The 20,960-nt window shown below is 41.6% G+C and overlaps 1 protein-coding gene across 2 annotated transcripts in view; it reads left to right on the top strand.

Moving 5' to 3' along the window:
* STIM2 (stromal interaction molecule 2) overlaps window positions 1–16,098 on the top strand; it is a 144,029-nt gene extending 127,931 nt beyond the window's left edge. The window contains exons 6-12 of one of the 2 annotated variants that reach the window (XM_032806620.2): window positions 2,588–2,765; window positions 3,560–3,737; window positions 4,473–4,640; window positions 4,880–4,980; window positions 5,272–5,510; window positions 8,226–8,454; window positions 10,599–16,098. In XM_032806620.2, coding sequence (XP_032662511.1) covers window positions 2,588–2,765; window positions 3,560–3,737; window positions 4,473–4,640; window positions 4,880–4,980; window positions 5,272–5,510; window positions 8,226–8,454; window positions 10,599–11,079 — 1,574 coding nt within the window. In that variant the 3' untranslated portion in view covers window positions 11,080–16,098. Of the gene's footprint in view, window positions 1–2,587; window positions 2,766–3,559; window positions 3,738–4,472; window positions 4,641–4,879; window positions 4,981–5,271; window positions 5,511–8,225; window positions 8,455–10,598 lie in introns of those variants that run through there. The other variant, XM_075066542.1, reaches the window with a different exon arrangement.
* The last annotated feature ends 4,862 nt before the right edge of the window (window positions 16,099–20,960 follow it).

Here is a 20,960-nt window from a genome sequence, read left to right as displayed (position 1 = left end):
ACCTGAAGTATGACTTTGTCTTGAGCTTCTGTAATCACTTATTTTAGTGTTGTCTATTGATTCAAGGGTCGCAGCACACTTTCTGAAACACTTGATAATATATGCACGTTGGTCCAGATGAACATGTCAGAACTGCATATGGATAAATGACTCCTGCAGTCGAATTATTGAAAGTGAGATTAGATGGAACATTAACTTCCAGTGCAACATTTATTGCAAAACTCTTTTATTTGTACAGAAATATCTCCTCAATAGCATGAGTCCCGCCTTTCTGTAATCTTGTTTTTGTTCCATCTGGTTAACAAATGATCTTTTTCAACTTACCACATTATTTCTTGCTCTGTAACATGTACAGACTTTAGTGGATTGACAAGTGAGGCCTGTCGTTTCATATATGCTGTTTGAGGAGGATACTGCAATTCTGAAGGATAATGTCCTCTAGGGAAGCTCATCTGCCAGGTGCTATCTAGAACCAGTTTGTGTTAGCAGTGGTTCGCAAATGTTTTTTTTGTTCCCACGGATCACTTTGAAATTGCTGAGGGTCTTGGCGGACCAATAAGTGATCTTTGCAAATGTTGTTTGTACTGTTAGCAAACTATTGTAAAGTGCTGTATTTAAAAAAAATAATCATAATTAACGTTTCTTTTGTTCTACAAAAAAGCACACAACTCATTTTAATATCAGTAGTCTCACCTTTCTAATGCGATGGAAGTGCCCTCTCTCCCCCACCATGGCAGCTCCCGAGCTGGGCCTGGGAAAGAGGGTGGGGTGGGTCTTACCCCTGCCACAGCAGCCACAGAGCTGAGGCTGGGAAAGAGGGCCATCTCTCCCTGGCAGCCGCAGACCTGGAGCTGGGGAAAGTCACCTCTTTTTCTCTGGCGGTTGCAGTCCTGCACATCCAAATTCCTCCCTAAACCCCTCTTCTCATCCCACTATCCCCCCCACCTACCCCTTATTCCCCCCAAGGCCACCACCTCACCTTATATGTGCATCTTCTCCAGGGTCCAGGCACCTAATTAGTGGAGCCATGCCTGCATGGCTCCACTAATTAGGTGGGTGGCCCTTTATTCCCTTATGTGCAGCCACTCAGGCGTGCACCTTAGAGGGAACTATCTGCAGACCACTTGAGTAGAGCTCGTGAACCACAGTGTGAGAACCTCTGTGTTAGAGAAGATCATTCATATTGATTCATGTGCGAATCTTGGGTACCTGTTGAGACATTGTGAAGTCTCCACGTGTGCAGTTATATCTGTCCTTCCTTCACAGTACCACAACTGTGCAAATTAGAAATGCTAGGCATAATTGTTTAAAAGGTATTGTAAAATCTAATCTAAAATATTTTACACACACACACATCTGACTTGACAAGCCCAGGACCCAACCAGATAAGGAAAATTCTTGGTGTTCACAAGCAGCAAAACTCAGTTTGGGCAAGTGAAATTTAATTACTTGCCATCAAATTGGCAAGCTGCTGATCTGCACTTAAAGGTCTCGGGTGCATTAACTGAGACAAGAGGCTGCACGTGAAAACTAGATACCTGTCTTTCTTCCTAAGCATGGCTGAAAGAACAGATGATTGGCCGTCCCAGGCTGCTGCCTTATTAACTTCCTCCTTTGGAATGCTGATAAGCAGCTGCACCCAGTTCTGCACTCAGGAGAATGCGGGTGCCCAATTAAATGTACACTTTCAAGTGTGGTGTGGGATGTCAGAACTTGTTTGTGCTATTTACGGGGTAACTGAGGCAGGAAGCTAGTTGTCATCTGTGGCCTTAAAATAGGCACACGGTGTTCCCACGAATACTTTTAAACATTAGCCTATTGAAATATGTATGAGAGGAGTATAGAGTATACAGTGAAAGCTATAATCTGTTTTATACTGTTGAATCCTTGTTTCCCAAATGTTGCTTCCGAGTCTGTAAACCTGTTACAAGCAGTATTTTAAAAGTCAGATGAGATCTCTTCCTTATTCCTGAGGATGCAGCGTACAGCATCAATTCATTTATTAAATGCTTTTTTGGATACTTTAAATACTATTTTTTAATATAAAAGAAAATGACAACCATATCTTTTTAGCTGGGTAACCAAACTTTAGATTCATATTGACCTTGTAAAATTCACTTTGTTAGTCTGAGCCCCATCATTCACCCATTCCCTTGAGGAACTCCCATGGAAATTAAGGACAGTTTTTTTGCAAGCAGAAGAGGAACTGTAGGATCAGACCCAGCACTCACTAGCCAGATAATTTGATAATGGATTAAGCTATACTGTAGCCTGTGAAATAGAAATGTTTAATGAAGAGTCAATGTGTAATTATCATGTAGAAGATTCATTCTTTTCAGTATACGGTAAGCATTTAAGTTAATCTCTCATAGATAGAATATAGTATTAGAAACAGAGCTGTTGGGTTTGTGTTAGAATGCCTCCAAAGTAATTTCAGTGGGGATGTGGAGAGATCTTTCTGGTTAAATGATCTGGAATCTCCCTTTGAGCTCCAAGTTGCACTATTTTTATGTACTGAAAAGAAGTGATTTCGATAGTGCACCTATTAAATCTGCACGGTACTTGATTGTTTTAACTATTTGTACAGGCCCATCTCACAACTGGATGAAGGATTTTGTACTAGCAATTTCTATAGTGATTGGTTTTGGAGGCTACTGGTTTGCACATACTCAGAACAAGACCTCAAGAGAGCACATCACAAAAATGATGAAAGATCTAGAAAGCCTCCAGACAGCAGAGCAAAGCCTTCTTGATGTGCAGGAGAGGTATGTGAACTGAAAAGGTTTAAGTGTTCAGTGATTTGTCTAAGCTTTATATTTTGAGGTAATGATGTTTAGCATTTAAAGCAATAAAGTGAAAGATAACAATTTGACTAGAACAGGCATTGAGTTTTGTGCACCTTCCTCAATTCATTGCACACATTTAACTGCAGTCTTAATGAACATATCTGTGTGTGGCGTGTTGAAATATCTCCTTGACATTTTAAACTGTAATGTGAGAGCTGAGCAATGGAGAGGAAAGAGAAATGGATACAGTGATGGGTCAGATGAATATAAAAGGGACAGTGGTGAGTTAATCTGTTACTTTACATGTTGATGTAGGAAACAAGCATTATTACGGGAGATTATGGCTGAATTTGGGATAAACTGTTTCTTATCCTGTTTTGTTGTGGAAGAAAACTTCTTGTAGCATCTTTCTTACAGCTTTTTGAGCACATGAGATTCAGACAGACCTTCACTGAAAATTGTTTACTGTTTTTCTACCAGTATAGAGAAAGAGTGCCTCCTCCATAGTTAAGGCAGTAACTCTTATTTTAAGCCTGGTATTTTTGTCTACTTTCATACCCTTAAAGTATATATGAAGGAGATTATCATTAAAACTGATAAGTTAGATATGGGGTATTTGAGGCTGATTTATGATTGAATTTGGATATAAATGCTGCAAATTATATTGACATGTTACATACAATCTATATAGGCTTCATTCTTTACCAGAACACTGCATCTTTAACCACTGCTTTGAGTAGTTTCTCACCTTTTTGCTTAATTGTGTTCTTAAGGCTTGAGAAGGCACAGGAAGAAAACAGAAATGTTGCTGTAGAAAAACAAAACCTAGAGCGCAAAATGATGGATGAAATCAGTGATGCAAAACGAGAAGCTTATCGACTAAGGGAGTTGAGGGAGGGAGCCGAATGTGAGCTGAGCAGACTCAAGTATGCAGAGGAAGAACTAGTACAGGTATTTATGAACTATGGAACATCTCAGTTCTCTTAACTTAATTTCCTGGTTTTATTGTGGTTTAGTTTACTGGAGAGAGGTATTTTTATTTATTTTTTTTTTCAAGTGTTATTTCTGTGATGCTAGGTTTATTGTCCTGGAAGCATCCTATAAGCCTCTGAATCTTTCATTTCTTTACAGCCCTAGAAAAAGCATATACATTGACCACTATTAAAACTTGTGAAGCGTATGGACCCCTGTAGATATGCTACTGAAACATATTTAAAATAACAATTTTTCATATTTTAAGTCCCTGTACATAATGTACATGGGCCAAACAATGCCAAGACTAGACCTATGAAGGAGGTTTCCTTCTTGCTACCAGAACAGAAGCAGCTGGTGTCTTTACCAGGCTGTTGCTTATATTTTCTTTAGTGTGAATCTAATGTATAGTATTAGAAATTAGTTGTGGCATATCAGTAAGTCTTAATTTCAGCTTGGTCACCAAGGTAAAATAGGAACAGAAAGTTTGAGGCTGGTACAGTATATGCAAATCCACAGCATGACTTTTCAGAAACTTCTCACAACTTACTCTTGAGAGCAAAGAACCACATGCCAGAGCTACATGATCCCAGAGTATGGTTGCATGAAAAATGCGTTTTAGAGGTAATCACAGCAGTATTTGTGGCACACTCCTTTTTACTTCAGTCTTAGGAAAATTATCTCAGTGACTTTTTCATCTCTTTTGACTGCTAGGTTCGCATGGCTTTAAAGAAGGCCGAGAAGGAGTTCGAGCTGAGAAGTAACTGGTCTGTTCCTGATGCATTGCAGAAATGGCTCCAATTAACACATGAGGTTGAAGTTCAGTACTACAATATTAAAAGACAAAATGCAGAAATGCAACTAGCGATTGCTAAAGACGAGGTAATTTACTTTTGAGTTGCTTCAGTATGTTAATGTGCTGAAGACTCACAGACCTGTCCATTTTGTTGGATATAGAGTATTCAGATAGGATAGAATGTTGATTACTTACATTTTCTGCAGTCAGAATGTAAAAGTACAGTTTCATTCAGATATTTACTGCCTTTTTGTCCTCTCAAATTATTTTTTGTTATCTGCATTATTTATACAGCCTTTGGCTTCTTGTTTATCCTACATTTTAGGCAGAAAAAATTAAAAAGAAGAGAAGCACTGTATTTGGGACATTACATGTTGCACACAGCTCCTCCCTAGATGAGGTGGACCACAAAATCCTTGAAGCAAAGTAAGAGCATTGACTAGATGTATATTGTCCCTTGCTTTCTTTTATGCCAGAAACAGTGAAGTTCACTAAGAAAATGATAAGAAGGAATTCAGCATTTTAATGTTGTACTTTAAGTAAAAATCTGCTGTCAGAAGATGATGTAATGTGAGTTTTTGCACAGTCCTAAGAATAGGTGATTGCTTTCTGAAATGCTGCACTGATTATACTGTTACTGTTCCATACTACGTCCAGCATTCAAGTTTTAGTCCAGTGACGTAGTAACTAAGTTCAATGTTGTTTTTATTTTTCCAGGAAAGCACTCTCTGAATTGACGACATGTTTGCGAGAGCGTCTCTATCGATGGCAGCAGATTGAGAAGATCTGTGGCTTTCAGATAGCACACAACTCAGGATTACCAAGCCTGACATCCTCTCTCTACTCTGATCACAGTTGGGTGGTGATGCCCCGAGTCTCCATTCCACCTTACCCAATTGCTGGGGGAGTTGATGACTTAGATGAGGACACCCCTCCAATAGTTGCACAGTTTCATGGTATGTGGCATATACTCCAAAGGGAGATATTGAGGAAGGGAAGCAGGAGTGGGGGAGAGACTTCAAGTGGTGAGACGAGTTACCAGTAAAGGGAAAATTGAGCAACCTACAGCACAGAAATTCAGCAGAAAAGCAACCTCAGGAGGAGGAGTGCAGGAAGTAGAGACAGGAGCAGAACAAAACGTAAGGTAATAGTGATGGACATCTTCAAAGAAAACTTTAGATAGAAAGTACAGTAAATGGGCTGGGAGTTGAAATAAAGGTAAAGTGAAGCAGTAAAAACTATTTCCTTCTACTCTTCATTCTGAAAAAAAGAATAACCTCAATCTGGTCACCATAAATAGGTAACAGGTTTTTTCAAGTAAAATCCATAATCCTAAATTTACCCTGTAACTTTGCTCTTGGCCCATCACCCTACCATTATGGAAGGGCAGGAGTTTCTGTCAAATCAGACAAGCAGGTAGGAAGAGAGATGATACTTTCTGTGGGAGGATGTGTGCTACACAGCTTTCCAAGCATTCTTTAATGACTGGAACAAAAAAGTGGTGGTGTCCAAGAAAGCTTCCAAAGAGAATGTTTTTGTGCTGGGAGGCAATTGTACATGCTGGAGAGTCAGACCACTGTGATGTCTGACTTGAGTCATTGCATTACTAAGAGAGACCATCTTATTGTAGCTGGGATTAACTAGATAGTGAAGATGAATTGAGATGAGCTTACACTTGACTGTTTCAGCACACACACACAAATCAAACTGAAAAAGGGATAAAATTTTGTGACAATTACTTCTACAATTTCTTGTTGATTATAATTTCCTTTGAAAATACCAGCACTGTATTTTAAAAGGCTCCTAAGGGAGTTAGATGCACAGGAGTTACATGGACCTTTGGTCTGACCTGGTACGGCTGTTCTTATGTTATGTTCTATGGAGTCAGAGGATAGAAATGAAAAGTAGGCTCTGTCTGATGCTCATATTGTGCTGAAGAAAGGTCAGCTGTGAACAAGGGCACTTTCGCCTCTGGACCCAAACTCACTTCCCTGGTCTGGCTTGCATGCTCTCATCATCTCCCACTGAGGAGCAGAGATATCTGATATGTTTAGGTCAGGTACTGCTAGTTGCATCATTTTCCCAGTGACCTTCACCTCTGAAAGTAGGATGGTAACAAAACTGAATGTGAGATTCCAGCAAGTAGAGGTCAATGCCTTGTCCTTGTCTGTCTTGTTTGCTTACATATTTATATTTAGACTTCTGCCTAGTTAATACACAGGAAGGGAGAATATAGTTTATACAAGGTTAACACAGCATCCTAGGAAGAAAAGTGCAAATGGCGTCAGTCCAGACTTGTCTGCAAAATTCTTGGGTTTTCTGACATTTTTAGTTGAGTAGGCAAAATTGCCCCCTGGCTAGGCATGGCCTTTTTTGTCCAAGAGAGACAATACAAACTACAGTAGTCTTGGTATGGAAAACTTGGAGGAAACTTGTCCACAACATAGAGTCTTGAAGTAGTTCCATTGGCCCCCTTCCACATGAGAGCATTGCTAATCTGCATGCTTTCCAAACTGAAACCAGATTGGAAGGTTTCCAGAAACTGCAGTGACTGCAGCCTCCTATCAGGCCTTTCTTTTGCTTTGCTGTCACCATCTGCTGGCAGGGAGGAATGGACTGGTGTAGTAGTAGATCTTGAAAAATGAATTATCAAATAGAAAAAAAGGTCCCATTACAAATGAAGTTGTACAAACGTGTTTTGCTTGCTTTCATTTTGACTGGCACTCCTGTTGAGAGAGTGCACTAATGCAGTTCTAGAAAAATAAATCACATTTAATGACTGTAGCATTCATGATTGTAATTTGTGTTGTTTACTTCCATCCATCTTTTTGGTTAGGTGACAGTATCTTAAAAACAGTGGTGCTTCTGGTGCTCATTCAGAAAGCTTCTCACTTTTGCAAGGTTTGAATGACCACAAAATTAGGATGGATGAGAATAATTATGTATTTCATACTAATTCAGCACCACCCTTTCTAGTCTATAAACATGTAGAGCCAGATTCTCAAATGAGATTTGGCCTCTTTGGGCTTCCCAGGAAGCACAGAGGTCAGAATCTGGATGCAAATGGTCAAAGGCAGAGCTTTGTTACCCCTATCATCCATTAAGAACCATACCTGAGACCTGGTCTACACTACAGAGCGTCTATACTAAAATGTAGCTCCCAACGATGTAAGTCGTCCACTGCATCGACTTAATAACTCTACCTCCGTGAGAGGCATAGTGCTTAAGTTGATGTAGTTAGGGTAATGCAGTGTTTGTGTAGACACAGCATTATTTACATCCTCTGTTGGTTGTCAGCCCTACTGCCCCAGGCCTCACAGCTGGAGCCCCGTGGCCCCAGGGCTCTCAATGCCCCACATAAGTAAATCAGTGGCAGTGCTCCTGGTAAGGATGGGCACCGCCGACAGAAGAAGGGCACCGTGGACATGAAACACCGCTTTCATTACTGCGGTGGCTGTATGTCAACTTAATTTTGTAGTGTAGACATGCCCTAAGAGTCAACTGAGAGCAGCCTCATAGGAACTCTAAGAATCACTGGGGCTGATGCAGACTGGCTCCCAGAATCATTAACCTGGTGTACCTGCCCTCAGGGAGAGAATCTGCTGATAGGGTTTTCAGAGTAGATTATGTTAATTTTAAATTAACATGGTTTGTTTTTTTTCTTCCCCCAGGGTCCACTGTAAAGCCTCCCAGCACATTAGCAAGAAGTAGTAGTGTGTGTCGCTCAAGGCGAAATGTTGTGCCATCATCTCCACAATCTCTGCATACTCAACGTGCTCAACATACGCCACATACCTTGCATTCCCCTGACCCTGACATCCTGTCAGTGTCAAGCTGCCCTGCTCTTTATCGTACTGAGGAGGAGGAAGAGGCAATTTACTTCACTGCTGAGAAACAATGGTATGACAAACAGCAAAAATTATTAGAACTCTGGTTGGATTGCTCTAAATAATTATGAAGTGTTAAAGGTTGAACTATGTCAAGCGATGAAGTAGCCACCTGAATAATATAAATTAAGTTATTGGGCCCAAATGGAACAACAATTGGGCTATTCATGCTACTGTGTGAATATAAAGGAGTGAGGTTCTGAAACAGCCTTCTAAGGGGAGCAGTGCAGGCAAAAAACCTAACTAGTTTCAAGACTGAGCTTGGTAAGTTTATGATGGGAATGGTATGATGAGACTGCCTACAATGGCGTGTAGCCAATCTGTGACTGCTAATAGCAAATATCACCAGTTGTGGTGATGGGATGCTTGATGGAGAGGGCTCTTTGTTACTGCAGAGAATTCTTTCCCAGGTGCCTGGCTGCTGGTCTTGCCCATAGCTCAAGGTCTAACTGATCTCCATATTTGGGGTTTGGAAGGAATTTTCCCCCAGGTCAGATTGGCAGAGACCCTGGCAGTTTTCACTATTTTCTGTAGCGTGGGGCATGTCACTTGCAATTTGAAACTATTGTAAATGGTGGAGTCTCTGTAACTTGAAGTTATAGAATCATAGAATATCAGGGTTCGAAGTGATCTCAGGAGATCATCTAATCCAACCCTCTGCTCAAAGCAGGAAGACCCCAACTAAATTATCCCAGCCAGGGCTTTAAAAACCTCTAAGGATGGAGATTCCACCACCTCCCTAGGTAACCCATTCCAGTGCTTCACCACCCTCCTAGTGGAATAGTTTTTCCCAATGTCCAATCTAGACCTTCCCCACTGCAATGTGAGACCATTGCTCCTTGTTCTGTCATCTGCCACCACTGAAAACAGCATAGTTCCATCCTCTTTGGAACCCCCTTCAGGTAGTTGAAGGCTACTATCAAATCCCTCCTAATCCTTCTTTTTTTCATGGCTCAGTAACTCAGCCAGAGGTTAAGGATCTGTTACAGGTGTGTGGTTGTCTGGCCTGTAGTGTGCAGAAGATCAGACAAAATGATCAGGATAGTCCCTTCTGGCCTTAAAGTCGGAGTCTAATTAGCCAGTGCAAAAGGTTTAATTCAGTGCTGCCACTGTCCTGGGTATACTGAACTAATCCAGTTTCTTTCCAATAGTTTGTGCTTATAGCTTTAACCTGGACCAAAAGCAGACTTTAGTGCTTGCTGCTGTTCCTACACTTTCTCCTAGGAGAAAGTTAAGTTCCTTTAGTCATGTCATATATGGACTAGTTAGATTGTATATTGAAAGGTGAGGATATCTAACTTTCAAATATATTAATCTGCTGCTTCTGTGACTTTTGTAACTTTATTTATTCCGTTACTGGTTTTGTTTTTTCACAGCCAATCTTCTCCGCCTGTTTGTTTCTGTAGTAAATTCATTCAAAATTTTTGACATGACAGTCAATCCTAGGCACAGTATCTTGTCATCTCATAAATACACAATTATTCTTTCACTTGTTGTATCAGTCAGAAGGATTAAGGTTATCACACGAACTGGCTTCATTAACAGCTAAAACACAGGCCAAGTAAATTTCATATTGTATAAATGTTTTTTTTCAAGCTTATGCCAGTATGAAAATACCCTTCTAATTTAGTTGCTTCAGGCTGCTTTGTTCTTTGGGTCTTAGGGAACTCCTCAGTGTGACTCTTCCAGAACCATCCTTTTTAAGAGAATATGCTAATGCTTTATTTGGACAAGGATTATTGCTCTTCTACAGTGAGGTGCAATTGACTGAACTGAGCTTGATGCTTATTTTGGCTGAGATTAAAATCATTCAGCTTCTTTTACCGATTGGCAATCAAATAAATATTTTATTGTGGTCTCTGGTAGTTTTAATCTGTTTTTTGCCCAGTTGGTAGCAATGTGACACATACCTAAAATTACTATCACATCTGTATCAGATTACAAGGTTACATACATAAAACTGCCATTCGTGGATCTGAGATATGAACTGATCTGGTTTTCTTATTGTAAATTAAGCTGTTCAGCATTTACCTACCACTTTTAGTGGGTGGTTGCAGTCTAATGGCATAGATTTTAAACTGGTTTCTTTCTCCTCTTAATTTCATTAAGGCAATTTCTGTCTAACAGTTTATTTTCTCTCTCTTTGCTATTACTTAGGGAAGTACAGGATGCTGGTTCAGAGTGTGACTCCTTAAACTCATCCTTTGGAAGAAAACAGTCTCCTCCTTCAAGTCTTGAGATGTACCAACCTCTATCTCCACAAAAGGTATCCCGGGAGGAGCTGTCGCTAGAGGAATCATCCACAGGAGACTCCTCATCACTAACTGCAGATATTTCTAGGGGTTCTCCTGACTGCCCAGGCCTAACAGAAACTAAAAGCATGATATTTAGTCCTGCGAACAAAGTGTACAATGGCATCCTGGAGAAGTCCTGCAGCATGAACCAGCTTTCTAGTGGGATCCCAGTCCCAAAGCCTCACCACACCTCCTCTTTCTCAGCCAGCAGTGAAAGTAAACCCATTCATGAAGTCTCCACTGTCCCTAGGATCAGCAGCATCCCACAGGACCTCTGCCAGAATGGCGAGAAAAACAAAAAGCCATCAAAAATTAAAAGCCTCTTTAAGAAAAAATCTAAGTGAGGCACAGAGAAGTAACCCATAACAATGGCAAAGTTAGGCATCCTAAACTTCAGGAACATAAGTTCCATTTGGGTCTTCCAGACTGGACATCATAGTGGAATGCCCTGTAGGTCAACTGTCTACTATTTAAATGATCCTAACCTTAAAGATCATGCCAGCTGTTAATGAGAAATCAGAAGTTCAGACAGTTTAGTTTTTTCTGCCTATTTATTTCTGCTTTGGTTTTAGTTATAGATAACTTCTTAAAAATGCCACTTTGGACTGACAAGCTTTAATGGACTAGTAAGCCTGCATGGGCTTGCCAAAATTTCTTGTTTACCAGATCATCTTCTTATCTTTCCACAGAGCTATGACATTTACCTACTGAACTTAAGTAACTTAAAAGATGTAAAACTAATTAAATTGCACTACTGTTTTCAAGACTGGAAAAGTATCTCTGCAAGTGAAACTAGGATTTATAAATGACTGAGGACATGGGTCTTTACACTTTTAGATCTTTTGGGGTTTTTAAGTAGAATCTAGGATTTCTAATTGACTTGATTTCTGGAAATGGAAACCCCACACTTTTATTATGGGACGCTTCCTTAGATGCATTTATTATTAGAACGGTTCAAGTCCTGCTGTAAAGATCATTTTTTCCCCAGGGCTTTCACTGTGATTTTACTGCATTGCAGGCTGTATGATAAAATAGATAGATAATTTAACAAGAGAAGAAGCTCTTGATTCCTTATGCAAGCGATGGAATGAAACTTGATTGAAAGACTTAAAAATTCACATGCTTACAATGGGGAGGGGGAGAATACAGCCCTTGTTTACAGACTTTGACAGACAAAGGATGTTTGGTTTATGAAAATGTGTACTATGGTAAAGATAATAAATTGGAGACATTCTTGTGCTTGTAATTGTTCTGGTTTTAGCTGATGTTCTCTTTCAGACATATTCCTGAGGACCTGTTTGTTGAACCTGCTATAGGCTACGTTGCTTATGCTTATAAGTGTATAAATTATTTTTGTTATTAGCTTTTAACAATATCTTTGTCCCTTTGTAGGATTTCATACTGTTTAATTTTGTATAGTTTGAGAAGTTAGCTGTTCAGACATGTCTGACTGAAGTAAATGGTCTATTAATTTTATAACATACATAGATTATTATGAAATAGTGTAATTTAAAGACTGTAAAGTGAGAATCAAGACATGCTTCAGATAAAGCAGCTTTTACATTAAACAAGCTTTTATCATAAGGCATTAAATTACCATTGGGTAACAAAGAAGCCTTCTTAGGAAAACAGTGGCTAGTTGTTCAAAACCATCACCATTTTTTACATTTAGATGAACAAAATGTACTGAGTAACAGTGCCTTTTTTATTCCGTTTGTCTGAAAATGTTTAATGCTGAGCAACAGTTTTCTTTGAGGTGAATTCCAAAGAAATATTTTTGCTCTAGTGAACACAAGCAATTTATCCTGTGATGACTAGATCTCTTCAGTTCTGCTATGGGGTTGTGTTAGCGGCCTCAGTAGCTGCTGCTGTGACTGGACTTCTGTGATTAGGAGTTCAAACCTTGCCAGTACATACACGCTGTACTGTAGAAAACAATGAATTCATTGACTGCCTAAACAGATTGCTGGTAAGGAGACGTTAACAAAACCTTTAACCATTTGTTTAAACTTGAAGCAAAACATAGCTTTCCTGTTTTTGCATGAAGGTCCCATTCTCTTAGTTTATATGCATTTGCAAGACAGTGGTAGTATTTTTAGCAGAAACCTTTACTATGCCCTATGAAAAACTAAAGAATATCGAAATTACCAGCTAAAGTTAATATGTCCAGAAAAGCAGCATCTCTTCTGTGTTGGAGCTTTTAAGCATAATTATTTCAGATTTCTGTTACTGATGGTTTATTGTTAAGTTTAGGCAGCTTGCCATCTCAAACTTATCCAGAATATAATTCACTACCCCTGCCACTAACCTGGCTACTCTGGACGCATTACCCCTTATCCTTCTAAAGAAGATGTTGAACAATGCCATCCTGTTAAAGCTCATAATTTAAATATCTGATCAGACAGATGGGTGGCTCTCGGAACCTTGGTTGCCCTCCACGCTAGTGCAGCCAGACTTTAGAAGTTGCTTGCCAGAAGAAAAAGCTCAGTTTTGATCACTGGCGTTGACAGTGGATTCTTCCTGGCAAACTACTTCAGCAAATCTAACCTTCCTGTGGAGGGATATGGCATATGTCCATATCCTGTAGATAGAGGAGTGTGGTGTACTTCAAATGACCTACAGGTTTTCCTGTGCTCAGCTAACTGTGTCTTTCCACTTCAACTATTTGGATTGGCTGACAGTCAATGAGTCCAGTTGGCAAGGCAACCATTGAAGTGCTCTTGGAGACTTGCCAGTCCTCCTAGACAGCCTTGAATGGCACAGAACTCTCTGACGCTCTCAGCCAATATTGTCTCTATGATCAGAGTGGCTTCTGGGATATCTGTCTAAAATCATGCTCTGAGGATTATCTGAAGTAGGAGATAAGGGTTTTTTATTGAATATATTATGATGGTTCCCAGAGGCCATGATCAGGATTGGGAGCCCATTGTGCTAGGCCGTGTAAATAGGTAGGCACCCCTAAAAAGCTTACAATCCAAGAACTCAAGTAACAAAGAGTGGGGAGAAAGGAGGCCAAATATGCCATTTTATAGTCATAAATATATTTTTATAGGCACAAATATATCTCAGGCAGGTTACATTAAAACATGTTTTCCAGTCGGTGGTGCCTTTTCCCATCAGACTTCCAGTGAATAGGGTTAGATGGGGAGATGCATTTTTTTCTACTTGCTGAAGCCAGTACAGAGAATCACTTGATGCCATATAGCTGCTGTAGCTGCTTCTCCAGGGACCTCCTGTGTATGTGTGTTTGCTTCTCTTCTTGCAGAACGTTGCTGAAAGCGTAGGACAAACAAGGTTTGCTGACCTTTTCCAACTGTTCGTCGGCAGAAGATGCCACTATTTCAGGTTCCATGTGCCTTCTGCTCAGGATAAAATTAGGCAAATTATGTACCTGATAGCTAGGTGCATGAGAGGTTAACACTGCAAGAGGAAGGAGTTTCTGAAAGGTAGCTATATCCTGCTAAATTTGAGAGAGACTGTAGTGTCTGTTACTACTTCTGGATAGTATGGACAAAAACATTCTACTGGTGACAGCCTAAGAACACACTGTTATTGGTGTACCTCCAGATAATTCTTTCTCTGTAGCAAGGATTTCATGTTGGCATGAGTTTGCATGCTCAAAGTTTATGGCTCAACTCTCGTTTGAAGCTTCAGTAGAAGGTGCTTGCCCCCTAATTCGCATTTTTGAGACCCTTTCTTTATCCATGAAGACAGACCTGATCTGAAGCTGCACCTACTCCTTTAGATCTTAGATTAGATTTATTTTGAAGCTGTTACTTTAACAATATTAACCTTTAAAGTATTCCCAATTGCTCTGTCTGCCAAATAAACAAGCTTTTCTGTCTACCATCTTGCTTATTTTATCAGCCAATTCTTGCTCTTTCACAAATATAAAGTGGTTTTGCATGCTGTTCCACTGTTTCTGCACAACTGTGAAACTGAGTTTTGCCAGTGCCAGAGAAGTATGTTCTCCGCGTATGCTGTTCCCTCTACTGCAGTGGGAGAGTCACTCCCACTCTTTGGACATTAAAAGGGCTTATGAAGGTACGTATTAGTGTAGAGCACAAGAGTTTGAACAGAGAAACTTACAATTTTTCTCATTCCAGCGGGCAAGAAAGGGTTAAAAAATGTCTCCAAGCTGGTCGTATGAATAGAAGTAGTACATGCTGCCCTGGGGGGTGACAGGCCTGTACCTGTTACACTCTCTCTACAAGATCAACCTCTGCTTCTAATAGTCTTCCTTATTCAGATTTAAACCTAATTCTTTCCATATGTATTCTGCTTGCTTTCTAATTGCTATGACAGAACCTGTGGTGGGAGAAGTGTGTTCATTTAATCAGGAGCACTTTTTTGTTTTGTTAGCGATACATAGATGAAAACCTAGCAAGTTGTGAACTGACCTGAACCAAGGCGCATACATCCCACCCTTTGATTTAACAGCTTGTTTATATCCTTTGACTGGATGAAGAAGCGAATTACTTTATTTGCCTTATATATTTCCGACCCATTCTTCTACACGGAACAATACGGATGCACATGTTTTCAGTAAGTCTCTTTGGCGGGGGGGAGGGTGTAGGTACATTTATATATGTATATTATTACCAAATCACAAGTTGGATGGTGGATTGAATTTAAATGTATTAATATCTGAATGGAAGGCAAGCACAATTAAAGCTTGACTCTGTGTTCCTTATCTCAAGCCTGTAAAAATGTAAATATTTTTGTAAAGCTGAAACATGGCCAGTCCTTGGATACCAACATAAATCTTTCTTTTAGTACAGTAGCAACCAGCAAAGACCTAGACAGTTTAACTATATGCACTTTAATTCAGAATAATACTCTGAATTCTGCCATGTTGGGCTGATGCTTCCCCCCTTACCCCGACATACCAAGTGCAAACTCTGCTGCACTGTACTTGCTCTTAGCTCCTGGAGGTTATACATTTACCCATTAAATTAAAACAAGCAGCAAGGTCTGAGATTTCCCCCATCCCTGTATATATATATTCACGCACAGTACTTGCATAATCCACTGTATGTCACTACTGCTTTAAAAAAATGCAACTGGAGTATTTATTTGGCATTGTGCGGCATGTTACATTTCATTCACCATTACAAGTTTACCCTGTCTCCCATTAGTGTGATTGGTTTATCACTGGAAGCGATTGAGTTTTGGGAATTAAATCTTTGTTCACATTTACAGTCACTTTTCTGAGATTCTTCTGAGGAAAATGTCACTGTTGGAGATTTTCTGTACAGTGTCTTCCTGTTTTTTATTCTTATGGTTTTGCTTCATTTCGTAAATGGATAATGATTTTTAGTGTCACATTTAATGTCTGAATAAATCTGAAATTTGACAAGTAAAAAATATCAGTGCAAATATTGTATGTGTTAATTCAACTTCGGTTACCCCATAATATGTACAGTATAAACTTTTTGTCATTTCAACCCGCTGAAGGGCCTGTGTCTACTCTACCTAAAATGTTTGTGTAACCTTGTCTGTTTTACTAACGGCATGATACCATGAGTACTGGAGAGATGGACCTTGAGGCAGTTCTGTCCAGTAGTTAGGGCACTAGATGGGGAATAGAAATCCTGAGTCCCTCTGCAACTGACCTGCCATGTGACTGAACAAGTTAGTTACCTTCTCTGTTTTTGCTTCTCGCCACAAATTTTGAAGACTTTTTGTTTGTTTGTTTGTTTGTTTCATTCAAAGGAAAGCTTTTCTTAATAGCCATTTGGGTAGTCCAGTACTTTACTTTGTGAATGTTCCCTTTGATGTCATACTGACTATCCTATATGAGTGAGCATTCACTATTGAATTATTCATTCTTACTTATTGGTAATGTATTTTCCTGTCTTAAGTTTTTGTAGTCCAACCAAGGAGCAGAAATACCAATCACACATCAAAAGTAGCAAAAAATCAATGATTACTTTGCCCACAATCAATCCCATAGGCCAAACTGTTCAATAACAAATACAAGTGCAGAAATCGGAATCATTAAGAACATAAGAATGGCCATACAGTGTCAGATCACTGGATTACTTAGCCTAAAATGCTGTCTTCTGAGAGTGGATAGTGCCAAATGCTTCAGAGGGAATGAACAGAACAAGAAAATTTTGAATTGTCTTTTCCCTGTTGTCCAGTCCCAGCTTCTGGCAGTTGGGGGTTTAGGGACATCTGGAGTATGGGATTATGTCCCTAAGCATCTTGGCCAATAGCCATTGTTGGATCTATTCTTCATTAACTTCTCTAATTCTTTTTTGAGCCTAGTTATACTTTTGGCCTTCGCAACATTCCATGATAATGAGTTCCGCAGATTGGCTGTGCGCTGTGTGAGGTAGGTGTGTGCACACCGTGTGCACAGTTGTCAGGTTTTTCCCCTAGTGGTACCTACTGGGTCGGGTGTGGAGCCCCTGGAGTTGCGCATTCATGGTGGTGAATATAAGTCCCTGCCGACCTTCCACCTCTTTAGTTCCTTCTTACCACCCCTGGTGGTTGTTGGAGCTGCTGCTTCTCTTCCTTGCTATGGCAAGAAATCCCCTAGTGGACGTTTCCTATTTGTATCTTTAAGTAGTTTTCACTTAAAGTTAGTGTTTAAGCATTTTTAGTTAAGTTTCTGTTGGGATTTCCCACACCATGTTCTTCCCCTCTGGGGGATCAGGGCATGCCTCACTCTCAAGGCTTCAAACCATGCGGGTCCTGCTAGAAGCATATACCAAGGGTAGACGTTCACAACACCTGCTTAAAGTGCTTGGGAGAGGCCTACCAGACTGACACTCTACGGTTTTTGTAGTTAGTCTGTATCCACAAAAACAATGAGGAGTCTGGTGGCACCTTAAAGACTAACAGATAAAGTGGGTATTTTACCCACAAAAGTTTATGCACAAATAAATCTGTTAGTCTTTAAGGTGCCACCGGACTCCTCATTAAAATCTGTAGAGACTTCCATCCAAGAACCAAGAAGAAGAGAGACTTTAGGTTAAAACTTCTCATGAAGTCCTCTGTCCTCAGGGAGGGAGGCTGTGGTGCTGATAAAGGACTCGGGGTCTGGAGACCTGCGGCACCGCTACTGAAGACAATCTCTGCAGCTACCCAGCACTGCTCGCACTCGCTGGTGTTGCACAAAAGCAGAAGAAAGCCGAGGTGGGGGCATTCACCCACAGTCAGAAGAGTGGAGTGCAAAAGCAATTTCAGAGTACGTCCTGTGCTGGGACACTCAGCCCCTGCTTTGGCAAAACTGGCGCCATTGACTCTGGCCTCACAGAGAGGTCCGTCATGTTTGGTTCCATTGGACTCCCCTGCATGGGAGACCCAGATGGAGGAGCTGGATCTTCCATCCATCTCGGACACGTTTGAGGCTGCCAGGGACCTCATAGTGATGACAGCTCTGCCATCACCAGCACTGGCACCACACAGAAGAGCCATGTTTTCCAAGGGCAAACTGGCCATGATGCAACACCGGTCGTCCTCCCCTTAGCACCACTTTCCAGCACCGTCTCATTCAGCACCATTGTGCTCATGGAGGTCAAACTTGTCTTCAGGGTCGAAGCCAGAATTTTACTCTCGAAGCAGAGCCAACAGCACTCTTGTCGCCGTTCAAGACAAGAGGAGGAGCAGAAAATCCCCCCCATGACCTGACCACCACAATGACAAATGCTGACACAGTGGCCCTTCTGGACCCCGTGGGCACATCACCAAGCCCTGGGGCTGAGCTCCAGATCACTGTCAATCACCTCGGAAAGGCAGGCAGGCCACCCTGTCATCTCCAAGCCGGCACTGAGGCAGATGCCCCTGGCACCATGCAAGAAGTATCAGCGTGGGAGAATCCCCATGTGTTGGAGGGTCATGAAGATCCGGTGCCACCAAGGGCATCATCCTCATCCTCCCCAGAGGAGACAGTAGTGGGCTTATCTGCCACATTTCCAGCTATGGACAACAGAGCCCAACAGGAGTTTTCAGAAGAGTGGCACAAAATTTGAGCCTCTGGGCGGAGAAAGTGTCAGAAGAAACTGATCCTATGGTGATCTGAGTGTCCTTCAATGGTGGCCCTACCCCTGATTAAGACCATCCAAAATACCACCAAGACACTATTGCAAACTCCTGCCTCTCCTCGCAGCCAAAAGAGTGGGAAGGAAGTACTATGTACCTTCTAAGGGGCATGAATAACTTTTTACCCACCCTCAGCCAGTCACACTGGTAGTGGTGCCAACAAATGAAAAGGAGAGGCAAGGGCAGTGGGAACTGATGCACAAATCTAAGGAGGTAAAGAAGCTGGACCTCAGCCACTATAATTTTAACTCTTAGAACACTTTGTCCAAGTTCAGTGAGTTGCTCCCAGCTCATTGTCAGTCTGACTTTGGAGCCAGCCTCAAAGAGGACAAGGTTATCTCAAAGACCTCCTTGCAAGCTGAACTGGACTCAGCAACCCGCATGATGTCCACCGCTATGCAGAGAAGCTCATGGCTGCAGGTTTCGGGCCTACCACACGAGATCCAACAATTCAAGATTTGCCCTTCCATGGCTTGGGTCTGTTCTCAGAACGAAGAGACTGTAAGCTCTGTAGGACTTGAAGCAACATTAAAATCCCTGAGGCTCCATAGATCAGCCCCACAAAGGAAGCATTTCAAGCTTCAGCCTCTTCCTCCCTGTTCTGTGTATTTTATGTACCCCATTTCTACTATGCCTGGGCCCAGATTATCTCAGATCAGTGGGTCTTGCGCACAGTAGAATTGAGAGATTCTCTCCAATTCTGTTCCCTTCTTCCCTCCCATCCCTCTTCAGGGACCCTTCTCACAAGCAACTTCTCATAGATGAAGTGTAAGTGCCCCTGGAAGCCACAGCAGTCGGACAAGTCCCTCAGGAGTTCTGGGGCAAGGGGTTTTATTCCCGATATTGCCTAATCCCAAAAACCAAAGGTGGATTAGGGCCAGTTTTGCACCTGTGGAACCTCAACAGATTCATGAAAAATCTCAAGTTCCATATGGTCTCACTGGCTTTCATTATTCCTTCTTATAATCTGGGAGACTGGTATGCCACCCTCAACTTGAAAGACACATACTTCTGTGTGTCAATAGTACTATCCCACAAGTGGTTCCTCCACTTTGTGGTCAACAATGCCCATTATCAGTTCATGGTTCTCCCCTTTGGGCTATTGGTGGCCCCTCGAGTGTTCGCCAAGTGCATGTCTGTTGTAGCTGATTTCCTCAGGAGGCGACAGGTACAAGCTGCTCGGTCACATGGCCGCTTGTATACATGTAGTACAACGTGCAAGACTTTGATTCCGCTTTCTTTAGGCCTGGCTGGACACAATGTACAGGCCAACCCAAGACTACCTAGATAAGTTAATTACACTTCCTCCTCTGGTTATCAAGTCCCTCTTGTGGTAGCTGAGCCCGCAAGCGGTGTACACAGGAGTGCCCTTCGCCAGACCCCAAACCTCAATTCTCTAGTCAACAATGCATTGGTGAAGGGATGGGCGGGGCGCACCTAGGAAGACTCAGGGCCTCTCGTCCTAGGCAGAACTTTCATTTCACATCTACTTCAGAGAGATAAAAACGGTCCGCCTTGCTTGACAGATGTTCCAGGCCCATCTGGAGGGGAGATGTGTATTGGTATTGACCAGCAACATGAGAGCTATGTTTCATATAAACAAACAGGATGTTGCTCACTCCTCTCCCCAGTGCCGGGAAGCCCTCAAGCTGTGGGACTTCTGCATCACCCATTTGATACATCTAGCAGCATCATACCTTCCAGGCTCCCAAAACAAACTGGCCGATCATCTCAGCATTTCACAATCAGGAGTGGTCCCTTCACCTGGATGTTGTGATCAACATCTTCCAGCTGTGGGTGTTTCCCGTCCGTGGGCAAGCCCATAATCTTGCCCCTGGTTCCGGACTTGATCACGCAGGGCCACGGCCATCTCCAGCACCCCAATCTGCAGTTTCTCCATCTTAGGGTGTGGAAACTCAGTGGCTAAACCCCTTGGAACTCACATTCTCAGACCCTGTTAGGGAAGTCGTCCTGGGCAACAGGAAGCCATTCACCAGGGCCACTTACCTGGCTAAGTGGAAAAGATTCTCCATTTTGGCATTACAAAAAGACATTCCACCCTTACAGTCATCGATTCCCTTTATCCTGGTCTATTTGCTGCATCTGAAACAGCAGGGTCTGTTGGTATTGTCAATACAGGTTCACCTGGCCACAATCACAGCCTTCCACCCCA

Source organism: Chelonoidis abingdonii, chromosome 5 (assembly GCF_003597395.2).
Source record: "Chelonoidis abingdonii isolate Lonesome George chromosome 5, CheloAbing_2.0, whole genome shotgun sequence".
Classification (NCBI taxonomy): domain Eukaryota; kingdom Metazoa; phylum Chordata; order Testudines; family Testudinidae; genus Chelonoidis; species Chelonoidis abingdonii.
This window is presented reverse-complemented; position numbering and strand designations above follow the sequence as displayed.